The sequence below is a fragment of the Bos indicus x Bos taurus genome, chromosome 4 (assembly GCF_003369695.1).
Source record: "Bos indicus x Bos taurus breed Angus x Brahman F1 hybrid chromosome 4, Bos_hybrid_MaternalHap_v2.0, whole genome shotgun sequence".
NCBI classification, from domain to species: Eukaryota; Metazoa; Chordata; class Mammalia; order Artiodactyla; family Bovidae; genus Bos; species Bos indicus x Bos taurus.
Genome location: NC_040079.1, coordinates 90,296,200 through 90,312,151, shown reverse-complemented (window position 1 = coordinate 90,312,151; position 15,952 = coordinate 90,296,200). Strand labels below are relative to the sequence as shown.

The following is a 15,952-nucleotide window of genomic DNA, read 5'->3' as shown; positions in this document are numbered from 1 at the left end:
GTTTCATATAGGTGAAAATTTAGGGAAAGCTATACTCAAAAATAAATACCATTTCTGGGCTTTCTATCTAGTTCCATTGGTCTATATTTCTCTTTTGTGCCAGGACCATACTGTCTTGATGACTGTAGCTTTATAGTATAATCTGAAATCAGGAAAGTTGACTCCTCCAGCTCCATTCTTCTTTCTCAAGACTGCTTTGGCTATTTGGGGTCTTTTGTGTTTCCATATGAATTATGAAATTTTTTGTTCGAGTTCTGTGAAAAATGCCATTGGTAATTTGATAGGGATCACATTGAATCTGTAGATTGCATTTGGTAGTGTAGTCATTTTCACAATATTGATTCTTCCTAGCCAGGAACATGGAATATCTCTCCATCTGTTTATGTCGTCTTTGATTTGTTTCATCAGTGACTTATAATTTTCTGGGTACAGTTGTTTTGTCTCCTTAGGGAAGTTTATTCCTAGATATTTAATTCTTTTTGTTGCAATGGTGAATGGGATTGATTCCTTAATTGCTCTTTCTGATTTTTCATTGTTAGTATATAGAAATGCAAGTGATTTCTGTGTATTGATGTTGTATCCTGCAACTTTGCTAAATTTACTGATTAACTCTAGTAATTTTCTGATACTGTCTTTAGGGAATCATGTCATCTGCAAACAGTGAGACCTTTACTTCTTTTCCAATCTGGATTCCATTTACTTCTTTTTCTTCTCTGATTGCTGAAGCTAGGATTTCCAGAACTATGTTGAATAATAGTGGCAAAACTGGACACCCTTGTCTTGTTCCTGATCTTAGGGGAATGCTTTCAGTTTTTCACCATTGAGACTGGACAGCTACATGTAAAAGAATGAAATTAGAACACTTCCTAACACCAAACACAAAGATAAACTTAAAATGGATTAAAGACCTAAATGTAAGTCCATAAACTATAAAACTCTTAAAGGAAAACATAAGCAGAACACTCGATGACATAAAATCAAAGCAAGATCCTCTATAACCCACCTCCTAGAGTAATGGAAATAAAAACCAAAGTAAACAAGTGGGGCCTGATTAAACTTAAAAGCTTTTGCACAGCAAAGGAAACTATAAGCAAGGTGAAAAGACAACCCTCAGAATGGAAGAAAATAATAGCAAATGAAACAACTGACAAAGGATTAATTTCCAAAATATACAAGCAACTCATACAACTCAATGCCAGAAAAACAAACAACCCAATCAAAAAGTAGAAAAAGACCTAAGCAGACATTTCTCCAAAGAAGACATACAGATGGCTAACAAACACATGAAAAGATGGTCAACATCGCTCATTATTAGAAATGCAAATCAAAAACACAATGAGACATCACCTCACACCAGTCAGAATGGCCATCATCAAAAAGTCTACAAACAAAAAATGCTGGAGAAGATGTGGAGAAAAGGGAATGCTCTTGCACTTTTGGTGGGAATGTAAATTGATACAGCCACTATGGAAGACATTATGGAGATTCCTCAAAAAACTAGGAATAAAACCACCATATGACCCAGCAATCCCACTCCTAGGTGTATACCCTGAGGAAACCAAAATTGAAAAAGACACATGTATCCCATTGTTCATTGCAGCACTATTTACAATAGCTAGAACATGGAAGCCACCTAGATGTCTATGAACAGATGAATGGATAAAGAAGTTGTGGTCCATATATACAATGGAATATTCAGTTCACTTCAGTCGCTCAGTCATGTCCAACTCTCTGCGACCCCATGAATTGCAGCACGCCAGGCCTCCCTGTCCAAAACCAACTCCGGGAGTTCACTCAAACTCACGTCCATTGAGTCGGTGATGCCATCCAGCCATCTCATCCTCTGTCATCCCCTTCTCCTCTTGCCCCCAATCCCTCCCAGCATCAGGGTCTTTTCCAATGAGTCAACTCTTCACATGAGGTGGCCAAAGTATTGGAGTTTCAGCTTCAGCATCATTCCTTCCAAAGAACACCCAGGACTGATCTCCTTTAGAATGGACTCCTTTAGTTGGATCTCCTTGCAGTCCGAAGGACTCTCAACAGTCTTCTCCAACACCACAGTTCAAAAGCATCAGTTCTTCAGTGCTCAGCTTTCTTAACAGTCCAACTCTCACATCCATACATGACTACTGGAAAAACCATAGCCTTGACTAGATGGACCTTTGTTGGCAAAGTAATGTCTCTGCTTTTGAATATGCCATCTAGGTTGGTCATAACTTTCCTTCCAAGAAATAAGTGTCTTTTAATTTCCTGGCTGCAATCACCATCTGCAGTGATTGGAATATTACTCAGCCACAAAGAGCAATGCATTTGAGTCAGTTCTGATGAGGTGGATGAACCTAGAACCTATTATTCAGAATGAAGTGAGTCAGAAAGAGAAAGATAAATACCATATTCCAACACATATATACAGAATCTAAAAAAATGGTATTGAAGAATTTATTTACAGGGCAGCAATGGAGAAACAGACATAGAGAATAGACTTATGGACATGGGGAGAGGGGAGAAGAGGGTGAGATATAAGGAAAGAGTAACATGGAAACTTACATTACCATATGCAAAATAGATAGCCAATGGGAATTTGTTATATGGCTCAGGAAACTCAAACAGGGGCTCTGTATCAACCTAGAGGGGGTGGGATGGGGAGGGACATGGGAGGGAGGTTCAAAAGGGAGGGGATATATGTATACCTATGGCTGATTCATGCTGAAGTTTGACAGAAAGCAACAAAACTCTGTAAAGCAATTATCCTTCAATAAAAAAATAAATTAAAAAGAAAAATAAATAAATAAATACCATTAATCCTTCTATGATGTGCTTAGTCACTCAGTCATGCTCAACTCTTTGCAACCCATGGAGTGTAAGCCCACCAGGCTCCTCTGTCCATGGGGATTCTCCAGGCAATAATACTGGAATGGGTTGCTATGCCCTCCTCCAGGGGATCTTCCCAACCCAGGGATTAAGCCCAGGTCTCCTGCATTACAGGCAGATTCTTTACCATCTGAGCCACCAGGGAAGCCAACTATGATACACACATATTTTTTAATTAATATGTTAGAATTAACTGATACTTGCTAGCTTTTCCCCATGAACAGCTATAAAACGGACTAGAATATATGAGGCATAGGACAATTGTTTCCAAGCATTAGATAAGCGGTAGCACAAAACTATGATTCCTGAGAGAAAGGAAACTTTTGAAGAAAGTCCATGAATGTCCAGCATGCTTCCTGGGAACAAATTATGACCCCATCACATCTCTGTAAAATGGAATTTAAAGAGAACATGTCAGTCCCACTGAGGATAGAATTTCAGGGCAGCTTAAGAAATTGAAGAGCCAAAATAAAAGAGCTGTGGACATGAGGTGGGGGAGGGGAGCAGATGACCATGTAAGCATCCTTTAGGAATCCTTCTCGGATATAAGATTACCCCTGGCTTACAGGAGAGCAGCTGCTACAAAGCTATAGTAGAGCAGAGATACTCAAAGTCAGGCAGTGTGGTGGAGCTGTTGAAAACACAACCCAGCCAGAGTAGAGAGGTCAGTCACATTAACACCTCTTTATACCTCGGGCATATAGCTGAGACACCAAAAAAAAAAAAATCACACCTTAGAAGTAAAGACCACACCTTAGAATAAGGCTGACTCTAAATAATCTGCTCTAACAAATCCTAAAACCAAGTGATGACAAGACCCTAAAGGAGACAGAACTTGGATATTAGGTCCTGACAAGTTTTGAGGCTTTCTTTAAATGAGGAAGCTCCAGGTGATGGTGAAGGACAGGGAAGCCCGGCGCGCTGCAGTCCATGGGGTCGCAAAGAGTGAGTGACTGAACAACAACAGATTCACCACAACAAAGCATAAAACCAGGATGATCAGTTAATATTTGAATTGCCTAGGAGAGTTAAAGGGCTTCCCGGGTAGTGCTAGTGGTAAAGAACCCACCTACCAGTGCAGGAGACGTAAGAGACGCAAGCTCGATCCCTGGGTTGAGAAGATCTCCTGGAAGAGGGCATGGCAACCCACTCCAGTATTCTTGCCTGAAGAATCACAAAGACAGAGGATCCTGGTGGGCTACAGTCCATATGGTTGCAAAGAGTTGCACATGACTGAGGCAACTTAGCAAACACACATGCATATGAGAGTAAAATCAACATTTTCCTCAGAAGAAAACAGAACTGAGTCTCTTCAGCATATTATGCATAGATTTCAATATATATTCTACAATATCTAGATGTGCCAAGAAACAGGGAACTATGATCCATAGGCAAATAAAAAAAAAAAAAACACCCATAATCGCAATATTTATTCACTTAAGCAAAATTTCAAGGGACTTCTGTGTCAGTCCAGTGGTTAAGACTTCCCCTTCCAGTGCAGGGGGTGCAAGTTCGATCCCTGGTCAGGAAGCTAAGATCCCACATGCCTCAGGGCCAAAAAACCAAAAACATTAATAAAAGAAGAAGAAAGAGCAATATTATAACAAATTCAATAAAGACTTTAAAAATGGTTCACATCAAAAAAATCTTTAGGGCTTCCCTGGTGGCTCCGTTGTAAAGAATCCACCTGCCAATGCAGGAGACCTGGGTTTAATCCCTGGTCTGTGAGGATCCCACATGACTTGAAGCAACTAAACCCATGCACCACAACTATTGAGTCTGTGCTATAGAACTACTGAGCCCTCCCGCCGGAAATACTGAAGCCCATGTGCCCTAAAGCCCATGCTCAGCAACAAGAGAAGCCACTGCTATGAAAAGCCTGCACACTGCAACTAAAGAAAAGCCCACACAGCAATGAAGACCCAGCACGGCCAAATAAATAAATAACACTTTTTTTTAATCTTTTTAAGTCTTTTTAAAAAGTTTCAAAAAAAATTTCAAAATGCATGAAGCAAAAACAATACATCTGAAAGGAAAAACAGGCAAATCCACAATTTTAGCTGAAGGCTTTAATACTTGATAGAACAAGTAGGCAAAAGATCTAAGGTTATAGACAACCTCAACAATACTATCTTCCAACTAGATATAACTGATATTTATAGACAGTTTCACCCAATAACAGCATAAAACATTTTTCTTAAGTGCATGTGGAATGTTCACTTAGGTAATATTCTCGACATTGAAAGAAAAAATGTTTATAATTTCAAAGGAAACATACAAAGTATGTCCTTGGGCCATAATAGAATTAAAATGTAGACATCAACAACAGAAATATACCTGGAAAATCCAAAAATATTTGCAAATTAAAGAACCTACTTCTAAATAATATATGGTGCAAATAGGAAGTTTCAAGAAAAATTAAAAACTTTTGAAGTAAAAATGAAAATAAAAGGTATCTGTATTTGTGGAATACACTTGATCTTTCAACAACATGGGTTTGAATTGTACGTATTCACTTATACAGGAATTTTTTCCAAAAAATACATACTGTAGCACTACATGACCCCCAGCTGGTGGAATTCAAGGATGTGGACACAGAGGACGGATTGTAAAGTTATACTTGGATTTTTGACTGGATGGGGGTTGGTGTTCCTAGCACCTATGTTGTTCAAGGATCAACTGCTTTAAGAGAAAGTTACAGTATCAAGTGCTTACTTGAGAAAAGAAAAAGATCTAAAATCCATTAACTGAGTTTGCATCTTGAGAAACTAGAGTCAGAAGAGCAAATCAAATGCAAAGCAAGTAGAAGAGAAATAATATAGACTAGAGCAGAAAACAGTGAACTTAAAAACAGAAAACATTAGAAACAGTCACTGTGAAACTAAAAGCTGATTCCTTAAAAAGATCAGTAAAATCAGTAAAACTATAGCAAACCTGATGAAGAAACAAAAAAGAGAAGAGAAATTATGAATATTAGGGATCAAAGAAGGTACATCATTGTTAATCCCAAAGACATTAAAAGGTTGATATAGGAATACTACAAATAAAGATATGCCTATAATATTGACAACAGAGAAGAGGTTCTATTCCCTGAAAGACACAAACCACAAAAACTCACTCAAAAAGAAGTGGATAGGTAACCTTAATAAGACGTATAACTACAAAAAAAATAAACTGGTTCTCAGAATAGTAGCAACAACTACAAATGAAATTAAAAGTGGCATTCACAATAGCATTAAAAATATAAAATAGAATAAATATAATGAAAGATCTGTAAATCTTCTATGTGAAAACTATAGAATGCTGCTTAGAGAAATTAAAGAATACCTAAATATAATAAATAAGATGTATCTTATTCATTGATTTAGAGGTTGAATATTTTTAAAGATATGCATTCTCCCCAAACCAATCTATAAATTTAATGCTATCTCAATCAAAATCTCAGCTGTCTTTTTCATGTGCAGAAGTCAACAAGCTGATTAAAAAATTTATTTAGAAATCTAAAGAACCAATAATAGTCAAAACAATTGTGGAAAAAGAACAACAGAACTGGAAGACCTACAATAGTTAATTTTAAGACAGCAATTAAGACAGTGATAATTACCTAACAGCGAGTTTCCCAGGTGGCTGATGGAAATGCAAGACGCATAGGAGATGCGGGTTCGAACTCTGGGTTGGAAAGACCCCTGGAGTAGAAAATGACAACCCACTCCAGTATTCTTGCCTGGAAATTTCCAAGGACAGAAGAGCCTGGCAGGGTACAGTTCATGGGGTCGCCAAGGGTAAGACACAACTGAGCATACACAGGCATTGACATAGCAATGGACGTGTAAGTCAGTGGAACACAACAGAGTCTACAAATAGACCCACATATATCTAGTGAATTGACTTTTGACAAAGCCAATGTAATTCAGGGGGAGAGAAGAAAGTCTTTTCAACAAATGGTGCTGGAAAAATTGGATATCCATGTGTTAAAAAGAAAGAAACGTGGCCCTTACCTCATACTTTATACACATAATTTACCATGAATCCCAGACCAAATGAAACTTAAGCCATCAAACTTCAAAAATAAGTGCACACTCTGTGATTCTATTTATGTGAAATTGTAGAACTAGCAAAATTAATTTGTAGTGATAAATATCAAGTCAGTGGTACCTGAGGCAAGGTGTGGGTTTTGACTGGAAAGGGTCATTTGGAACCTTTCTAGGATGAAGGAAATTTTCTGTTTTTATTTGGGTGGTAATAACATGGATACATGCATTTTTCAAAACTCATACAACTATTCTTTTAAAACAGGTGCATTTTATCATGAAAAATTATTCATCAATAAGGTGTGTGTGTGTGTATATATATACTTTTTTTTTTAATGTGGGGCTTCTCAGATGGTGCTAGTGGTAAAGAACCTCCCTGCCAATGCAGGTTATCCCTAGGTCAGGAAGATCCCCTGGAGAAGGACATTACAACCCACTCCAGTATTCTTGCCTGGAGAATCCCATGTACAGAGAAGCCTGGCAGGCTATTGCCCATAGGGTCGCAAAAAGTCAGACATGAATGAAGCGACTTAGCATGCACATTTTTAACGTAAAGGTCAAACTCTAGAAGTTAAAAGTTTAGAAATAGTATTTGAAAGTAAGTCCTTGAAGAAATGAAGTTTGTATCAGGGAGTTAGCACAATAGAGTATTACTAATTATGCTTCATTAGTTCTAGAAATTACCTCCAACTTCAAATATCTAACAATATATACTTTCTTAAAGATATATGTATCAAAAAAGAGTAAAAGAAGGCCCAAAAAGTCTCCCAAGATTGAAAAAACGTTTTGAGGAAGAAGTTTGTTTTTGCAGTAATCTTTTTCATACTATTTTTCAGAATATAAAGGAAATTATGGGTAATACATTGAATTACTAATAAATAATTTAAATAATAAATTATTTGTACTACAGTGCATTATAAAAGTGTCTTTAAAACTTTGAAAATTGGTTCAAATTATTGTTAATCTTCCTTAAAATCCTAGATTATGCTAAATCATAGATCAAATACTATCCAGGCTGTAAAAATGATTAATCTGGCATTAAAACACAACTATCTGGGGGAGAATGAATTCACATATATATATGACTGAGTCCCTTTGCTTTTTGCCTGAAACTGTTAACAACATTGTTAATCGGCTATACCCCAATACAAAATAAAAAGTTCAATAAATAAATAAATGAGAAAAAAAATCCACAACTGTGACTGACGTTTCCTGTTCTAATCATCTGACCATGCTTCCTTCTGTTTCTGTTTTCTTTCCTAATTTTCATTAGAAATTTAATACCTTGGTAGGGGAAAAAGGAACTCAAATGAGTGGAGGACAGAAACAGAGAATTGCAATTGCTCGAGCTTTAGTTCGAAACCCGAAGATTCTGATCTTAGATGAGGCTACGTCTGCCTTAGATACAGAAAGCGAATCAGCAGTTCAAGCTGCACTGGTGAAGGTAAGTAAGCAGACTCATTATTTTAATATTCTTGGTTCAGCATAATTTTTAAATAGAAGGAAGTATGGCTCCATAGTGGATTATTTATTTATTTCAGAGCCCTCCTTCAGTTATGAATGCAGAGTGTTCATCCTTGTAAAAACTTCTATAATGTTTATAGGAAGTGAATTGGAGAAGAAAAGAAGATGCTATGCTTGGTGTTAACAATATATATGAGGCTCATAACCAAGCAATCATCCCATATATACAGGTCTACATCCCATTCCAACAGGTCTGCACTTTCCACCTCCCCAAGGTAGCTCCATACCCCTACCACAATTATAATCACATCCACCCTTTGTCTCTTCCACATACAGCTATGGGGTTCTCTTCTCTGACCACTTTTTCCTCTCTAGGGTAATCCCAGAGTACTCATTTTAATTTCACTTCAAGTGGAGAAACATACCGTGTGGTTTGCCTTGACCTTGAACCATCCTCCTTCAACAGCCCTAAGGCCCTCATGCTGCCTTCCTACTCACTGTGTGGATGCGTGCTAAGTCGCTTCAGTCACGTCCAACTCTTTGAAACCCTATGGACTATAGCCTGCCAGATTCCTCTGTCCGTGGGATTCTCCAGGCAAGAATACTGGAGTGAGTTGTCATGCCCTCCTCCAGGGGACCTTCCCAACCCAGGGATTGAACCCACATCTCCCGCAGCTCATGCATTGCTGGTGGATTCTTTACTGCTGAGTCAACAGGGAAGCACCCTACTCACTACAAGCTGCTGAATATGCTTCGTGGCCACAGTGCAGAATTGGCCTTACACCAAAATGCACTGCATCTGGGAAGGTAGTTAGTGGTGGTAATGTGAAAAACCATAGAATACTTTTTCCAATAACCAAACCCTCTTTGATATCATGGCTTTCAAACCCTTTAGAAGGCTTAATAGCACTTTTTACTTTGTGCTTCTCTAAAAATTGGTTGTGTTTTTCTACGAAAATCACAGACTTTTTCTTTTTAAATACTGATTTAGCATGACTAGAAATAGATACTGGCAACCAGAGTCCCAACTGATTATTGAAAAATCTATTACTTACTATTCAGTTCAGTTCAGTCGCTCAGTCATGTCCGAATCTTTGTAACCCCATAAATTGCAGCACGCCAGGCCTCCCTGTCCATCACCAACTCCCGGAGTTCACTCAGACTCATGTCCATTGAGTCGCTGATGCCATCCAACCATTTCATGCTCTGTCATCCCCTTCTCCTCCTGCCCCCAATCCCTCCAAGCATCAGAGTCTTTTCCAATGAGTCAACTCTTCCCATGAGGTGGCCAAAGTACTGGAGTTTCAGTTTTAGCATCATTCCTTCCAAAGAAATCCCAGGGCTGATCTCCTTTAGGATGGACTGGTTGGATCTCCATGCAGTTGCAGGGACTCTCAAGAGTCTTCTCCAACACCACAGTTCAAAAGCATCAATTCGTTTGTACTCAGCTTTCTTCACAGTCCAACTCTCACATCCATACATGACCACTGGAAAAACCATAGCCTTGACTAGACGAACCTTTGTTGGCAAAGTAATGTCTCTGCTTTTGAATATGCCATCTAGGTTGGTCATAACTTTCCTTCCAATGAGTAAGTGTCTTTTAATTTCATGGCTGCAGTCACCATCTGCAGTGATTTTGGAGCCCCCAAAAATAAAGTCTGACACTGTTTCCACTGTTTCCCCATCTATTTCCCATGAAGTGATGGGACCAGATGCCATGATCTTCGTTTTCTGAATGTTGAGCTTCAAGCCAACTTTTTCACTCTCCTCTTTCACTTTCATCAAGAGGCTTTTTAGTTCCTCTTTACTTTCTGCCATAAGGGTGGTGTCATCTCCGTATGTGAGGTTATTGATATTGCTCCTGGCAACCTTGATTCCAGCTTGTGCTTCTTCCAGCCCAGCGTTTCTCATGATGTACTCTGCACATAAGTTAAATAAGCAGGGTGACAATATACAGCCTTGATGTACTCCTTTTTCTATTTGGAACCAGTCTGTTGTTCCATGTCCAGTTCTAACTGTTGCTTCCTGACCTGCATATAGGTTTCTCAAGAGGCAGGTCAGGTGGTCTGGTATTCCCATATCTTTCAGAATTTTCCAGTTCATTGTGATCCACACAGTCAAAGGCTTTGGCATAGTCAATAAAGCAGAAATAGATGTTTTTCTGGAACTCTCTTGTTTTTTCGATGATCCAGTGGATGTTGGCAATTTGGTCTCTGGTTCCTCTGCCTTTTCTAAAACCAGCTTGAACATCTGGAAGTTCACAGTTCACGTACTGCTGAAGCCTGGCTTGGAGAATTTTGAGCATCACTTTACTAGCGTGTGAGATGAGTGCAATTGTGCAGTAGTTTGAGCTTTCTTTGGCCTTGCCTTTGGGATTGGAATGAAAACTGACCTTTTCCACTCCTGTGGCCACTGCTGAGTTTTCCAGATTTGCTGGCATATTGAGGGCAGCACTTTCACAGCATCATCTTCCAGGATTTGAAATAGCTCAACTGGAATTCCATCAGCTCCACTAGCTTTGTTCATAGTGATGCTTCCTAAGGCCCACTTGACTTCACATTCCAGGATGTGTGGCTCTAGGTGAGTGATCACACCATCGTGATTATCTTGGTCGTGAAGATCTTTTTTGTACAGTTCTTCTGTGTATTACTTACTATTATCAACTTGCAAATCAGAGTTTTACAGATTTATAAAATTTTACCTTGTTTCCATCTCACATGATAAGAGTACCACAAGTTTCTCATATTTCTTTTCATAAAATAAATAATATGGAAATCCATGTTCATTGTAGACGCTTTGCCAATTTGGTTCATTTTGGTGAAGAAATGATAATTTCCTCAAAAGCTTGACTCATACTCTATTCATTTCTTAACACTTAATAACTAAGACAGGGCTCTATTTATAGAATACACTCAAATTGTGTATACTAATGGTGATGTTTAGTTACTTAAGGCTGGAATGTACTCAAAAATGATTAGATTTAACTGTCTCAAATTACACAATTTTTTAGTTTTATTGAAATATAATCAACATACATATATAAGATTTTTTTTAATATTATACTAGGCTCTGAAGTTGTTTACAGGTTAAACATTGTGCCCATTGTCTTTTCATTCAATATGTTAATCACTTCAGGCAATCAAAACTTGTTCAGACTTTTAAAAATACAGTAAGCCCCCTACATATGAATAGGTTCCATTCTGAGAGTGCATTTTTAAGTCCAATTTGTTTGTAAATCCAACGAAGATAGGCTGGGTACTCAACTAATACAATTGGCTATATAGTGCTGTACTGTAATAGGTGTATAATACTTTTCACAGAACAATCCATTAAAAACAAACAAACCCAAAAAATAAAACAGTTTTAATCTTACAATACAGTATCTTGAAAAGTATGGTACAGTCCCAGCTATATCACCTCTGCTTTTACACTTGCTTCCAGACATCATTGGCTTGAAGTAAAGATACTGCACTCTGTATAGCATTGTACAGTAAAGTACACCAGAGCACAACCACTTGCAGAGAATGCACACAAGTGATGGCGTGTACCAGACACGGGAACTAATTTAAGTGGTTAGACACGAGAAACATCTTTGAAAGTTCACAACTTGCAGGGGGAACTTACTGTAGAGAGTTGCTTAGTCATGATAAACTAATCAATATTTTTTTCTACTGCCTGAAAATATGAATATATGAAACCTATATCATAAGTGAAAATATAAAAATACAAAATGCTTGTAAATGATTATTCCAAGTATATATTTTTAAAATTCAGTTACTGTTATTGTTTTTCAGTTTTTAAAGGGTGTAATTAAATCAGTGTTATAGAGATGTATAGGTGTGAAACTACTTTAAGTAGACTTTGCTGATCTTTTGTGAGGTGAGGGTAAATGGTTACTATGGGGTGACAAGTGGTGCAGCTTGTTAAATATATATGCCTCAGTATTTAATTGATGTGTGGTGGAGAGGAGAGTTGGGGCTTCCCTATTGGCTCAGTGGTAAAGAATCTGCCTGTGATGCGGAAGATGCAGGAGACCTAGGTTCAATCCCTGGGTTGGGAAGATCCCCTGGAGGAAGGCATGACAACCCACTCTAGTATTCTTGCCTGGAGAATTCCTTGGACAGAGGAACCCAGCAGGCTGCAGTCCACAGAGTCGCACTGAGTTGGACACAACTGCAGTGATTTAGCGCGTGCACACACACACACACACACACACACACACACACGAAAGGAAAAGTTAAAATACAGGCAAACTATGAACACTCCAGTGCTGTGAGAGTTCTGTACACCCACTACACAGATGGTGATTGCGGAACCAAGCTTTAAAGAGGTCCCCACCTAAAGAGGGTAGGGCATCCAACAGGTCTCATTTCTGCTCAGACATCTGTCTATAAATTCTAGAACCCTGTGGCATGATACAGCCTAACCCACAGTAGTTAACCGATTTTTATAGCTCAAAATGTCATGTAAACCACTAGCCAACAAAGAGGGAACAATAAATTGTATTCTTTCTCACTGGTGAATGCAGCATCTACCTCCTTCCATACCCAGCCTTCAGATATCCTCCCAACCCCTCCTCTCCATTACCCCATCGTCTTCCTTTTGTATGAAGCTATAGAACCAGCAAAACTAATCTATAGTGATAAAAAGAAAAAAAGTCAAATCAATAGTTTACTGGGGGAAGAGGGTGGATTTTGACTGAAAAGGGGCATGAGGGAAATATCACTCTTGTCCTTACTTGGATTATTGCAATAGCTATCTCCCATGGGCTTCCTTGGTGGCTCAGATGGTAAAGAATCTGCCTGCAATGCAGGAGACCCAGGTTCAATCCCTGGGTTGGGAAGACCCTCTGGAAGAAGGAAACGGCAACTCACTCAAGTACTCTTGCCTGGAGAATCGTATGAACAAAAGAGCCTGCTAGGCTACAGTCAATAGGGTCACAAAGAGTTGCCCACGACTGAGTGACGAACACATAACATATCTCTCATACTGCTCACTTCAGTCTGTTCTCAGCACAGCACACAGACAATATTACTAAAATGTAAATTTGATTGTGTTGCCCTTCTGCTTCAAACCCTTCAATGGCTCCTTATCTTACTTCTCACTCTAAGTAAAAACCAAATTCCTTACAGAAGGTATAAGGTTCTATGGAGTTTGGCACCAAGCTTTCTGGAACCGAACCACTCTGTCCCACATTGGCTACCCCTTAGACATACCATAGCCCTTTATATCAGCTAATATATTATACACATATTTGTTTATTTTCTCTCTTCCCCTACTAAAATATCTACTCTCTTCTAAAACATCTGCTGTCTATTATCAAAGGCATTGATTGCTTAACTGCAGCATACTCAGCAATAGAACAATACCTGGCCCTCATTAGTCAATAAATATTTGTTGACTAGTGTTTGGATGAGTGTGATACAGAAGAGTTTCAAGGCCTGAAGTGCTCTTTTCTGGACTTTTTTAGTGTAGGCCTGCTACCATCTAGTTTTGCTTCATAAATCTTGTTCAAGAGGAGGATTTAAGATCAGTGGATAAAGATCTATATCACAGCTATGGAGTTTTACTCTGCTACTGGTTTGGACCTGGTGTGCCAATGCACCAGGCTTCCAAGCTGTCCTACTATGAGGAGGCATGGCAGTGAACACCTGCAAGCCCCTGGGGAAGCAGAGAAAGCCCATGTTGATTTTAGGATTAAGCCTGTGAAAGCTCTTTGAAATGTTAAAAGTTGTATGCAAATCTAAGGAATAATTATTAAGGGAGGTTCAGCTATACCGCATCAGTGGAGAACCTTTAAAAAGGCCCTTTGCTGATTATGAAAGATGGGTTTCCATCACAGCTTTATTCTTTGAAGAGACTGAGCCACTTTGCTGCAACAGCCATGGGCTTTTCTTTATCATCATTTCTGTTTCTGATATGATGCATTCTGTTGGTCTTCCTCTGAAGTCCCTTACATTATATTTATACTACTTGGAGAATTAATAAGTAAGTTGGTATATTGCATTAAGCTGTGGACTACTTTATTAAATTAAGCCCCAAGAAGTGAGGTTATATTACACACACAGATGCACACACATACACACACACACACACACACACGTTTTGGTGTGTCTGTGTTAAATATCTTTCTTTTTATATGTGGAATTGGAAATACTTTAGATCTTTTTCTTTCTTCCCTCCCTGTTTTTAAAACTATTTGTTAGTAGTTGGGAACAGAAAGGGAATTTCTACAAGGGAAATTCCTTGGCTGGAATTTAATTAGGAGAACAAAGGTAACACAGATACTACCTCATCCCAAAGCATCATGGGACATTTTACAAGCTTGCTTAATCAAGCTCACATGCATAAGACTTGGTGTTAACTTGGTGTCAACACTAACTTCTTTTAGAGTAAGGAGTTAGGCCACTAACTCCTTTTAGAATAGTGTTTCTCCCCATTTGATAGATCAGGGGCCCATTGAGAATCTAAGAAAGAGAAAAATAAACCACTGTAAATCTTCCCAAAAATGTGCAAATTCACTTGTACACTAAGATTTATGTATAATATTGAGAGGTTCATAGACCCCCTGAAGCCATTCATAAGTCATTATTTTAGGTGTAATAATGGAACAGATGAATAAGAAAAACTAATCCTTACAAGAATCCAATGAAAGTTGTACATTTATTCTCCTGTTTCACAGATGTGTAAACTGAAGCACAGGGAGGTTGCGTAATAGCTAGGAAGCAGTGAAGCAATGGCACTCCACTCCAGTACTCTTGCCTGGAAAATCCCATGGATGGAGGAGCCTGGTAGTCAGCAGTCCATGGGGTCGCTAAGAGTCGGACACGACTGAGCGACTTCATTTTCACTTTTCACTTTCATGCATTGGAGGAGGAAATGGCAACCCACTCAAGTGTTCTTGCCTGGAGAATCCCAGGGACGGGGAAGCCTGGTGGGCTGCCGTCTATGGGGTCGCACAGAGTCGGACACGACTGAAGTGACTTAGCAGTAGTAGTGAAGCCAGAACCTGGACCCAGATAGTCAGCATTCCAGCTCATCCATGTAACTACCATGGTTCAGTTCAGTTCAGTCACTCAGTCATGTCCAACTCTGTGACCCCATGGACTGCAGCATGCCAGGCTTCCCTATCCATCACCAACTCCTGGAACTTGCTCAAACTCATGTCCATGGAGTCAGTGATGCCATCCAACCATCTCATCCTCTGTTGTACCCTTCTCCTTCTGCCTCAATCTTTCCCAGCATCAGGGTCTTTTCCAGTGAGTCAACTCTTCGCATCAGGTGGCCAAAGGATTGGAGTTTCAGCACCAGCATCAGTCCTTCCAATAAATATTCAGGGTTGATTTCTTTTCAGACTGACTGGTTTGATCTCCTTGCAGTCCAAGGGACTCTCCAGAGTCTTCTCTAACACCACAGTTCAAAAGCATCAATTCTTCAGTGCTCAGCTTTCTTTATGGTCCAACTCTCATATCTGTACATGACTACTGGAAAAACCATAGCTTTGACTAGATGGACCTTTGTCGGCAAAGTAATATCTCTGCTCTTTAATACACTGTCTAGATTTGTCATAACTTTTCTTCCAAGGA

General features: G+C 39.0%; 1 protein-coding gene across 1 annotated transcript in view; it reads left to right on the top strand.

The window, feature by feature from the left end:
* ABCB5 (ATP binding cassette subfamily B member 5) overlaps positions 1 to 15,952 on the top strand; it is a 117,860-nt gene that overhangs the window by 28,411 nt on the left and 73,497 nt on the right. The window contains exon 13 of the mRNA XM_027538440.1: positions 8,176 to 8,346. Coding sequence (XP_027394241.1) covers positions 8,176 to 8,346 — 171 coding nt within the window. The remainder of the gene's footprint in view (positions 1 to 8,175; positions 8,347 to 15,952) is intronic.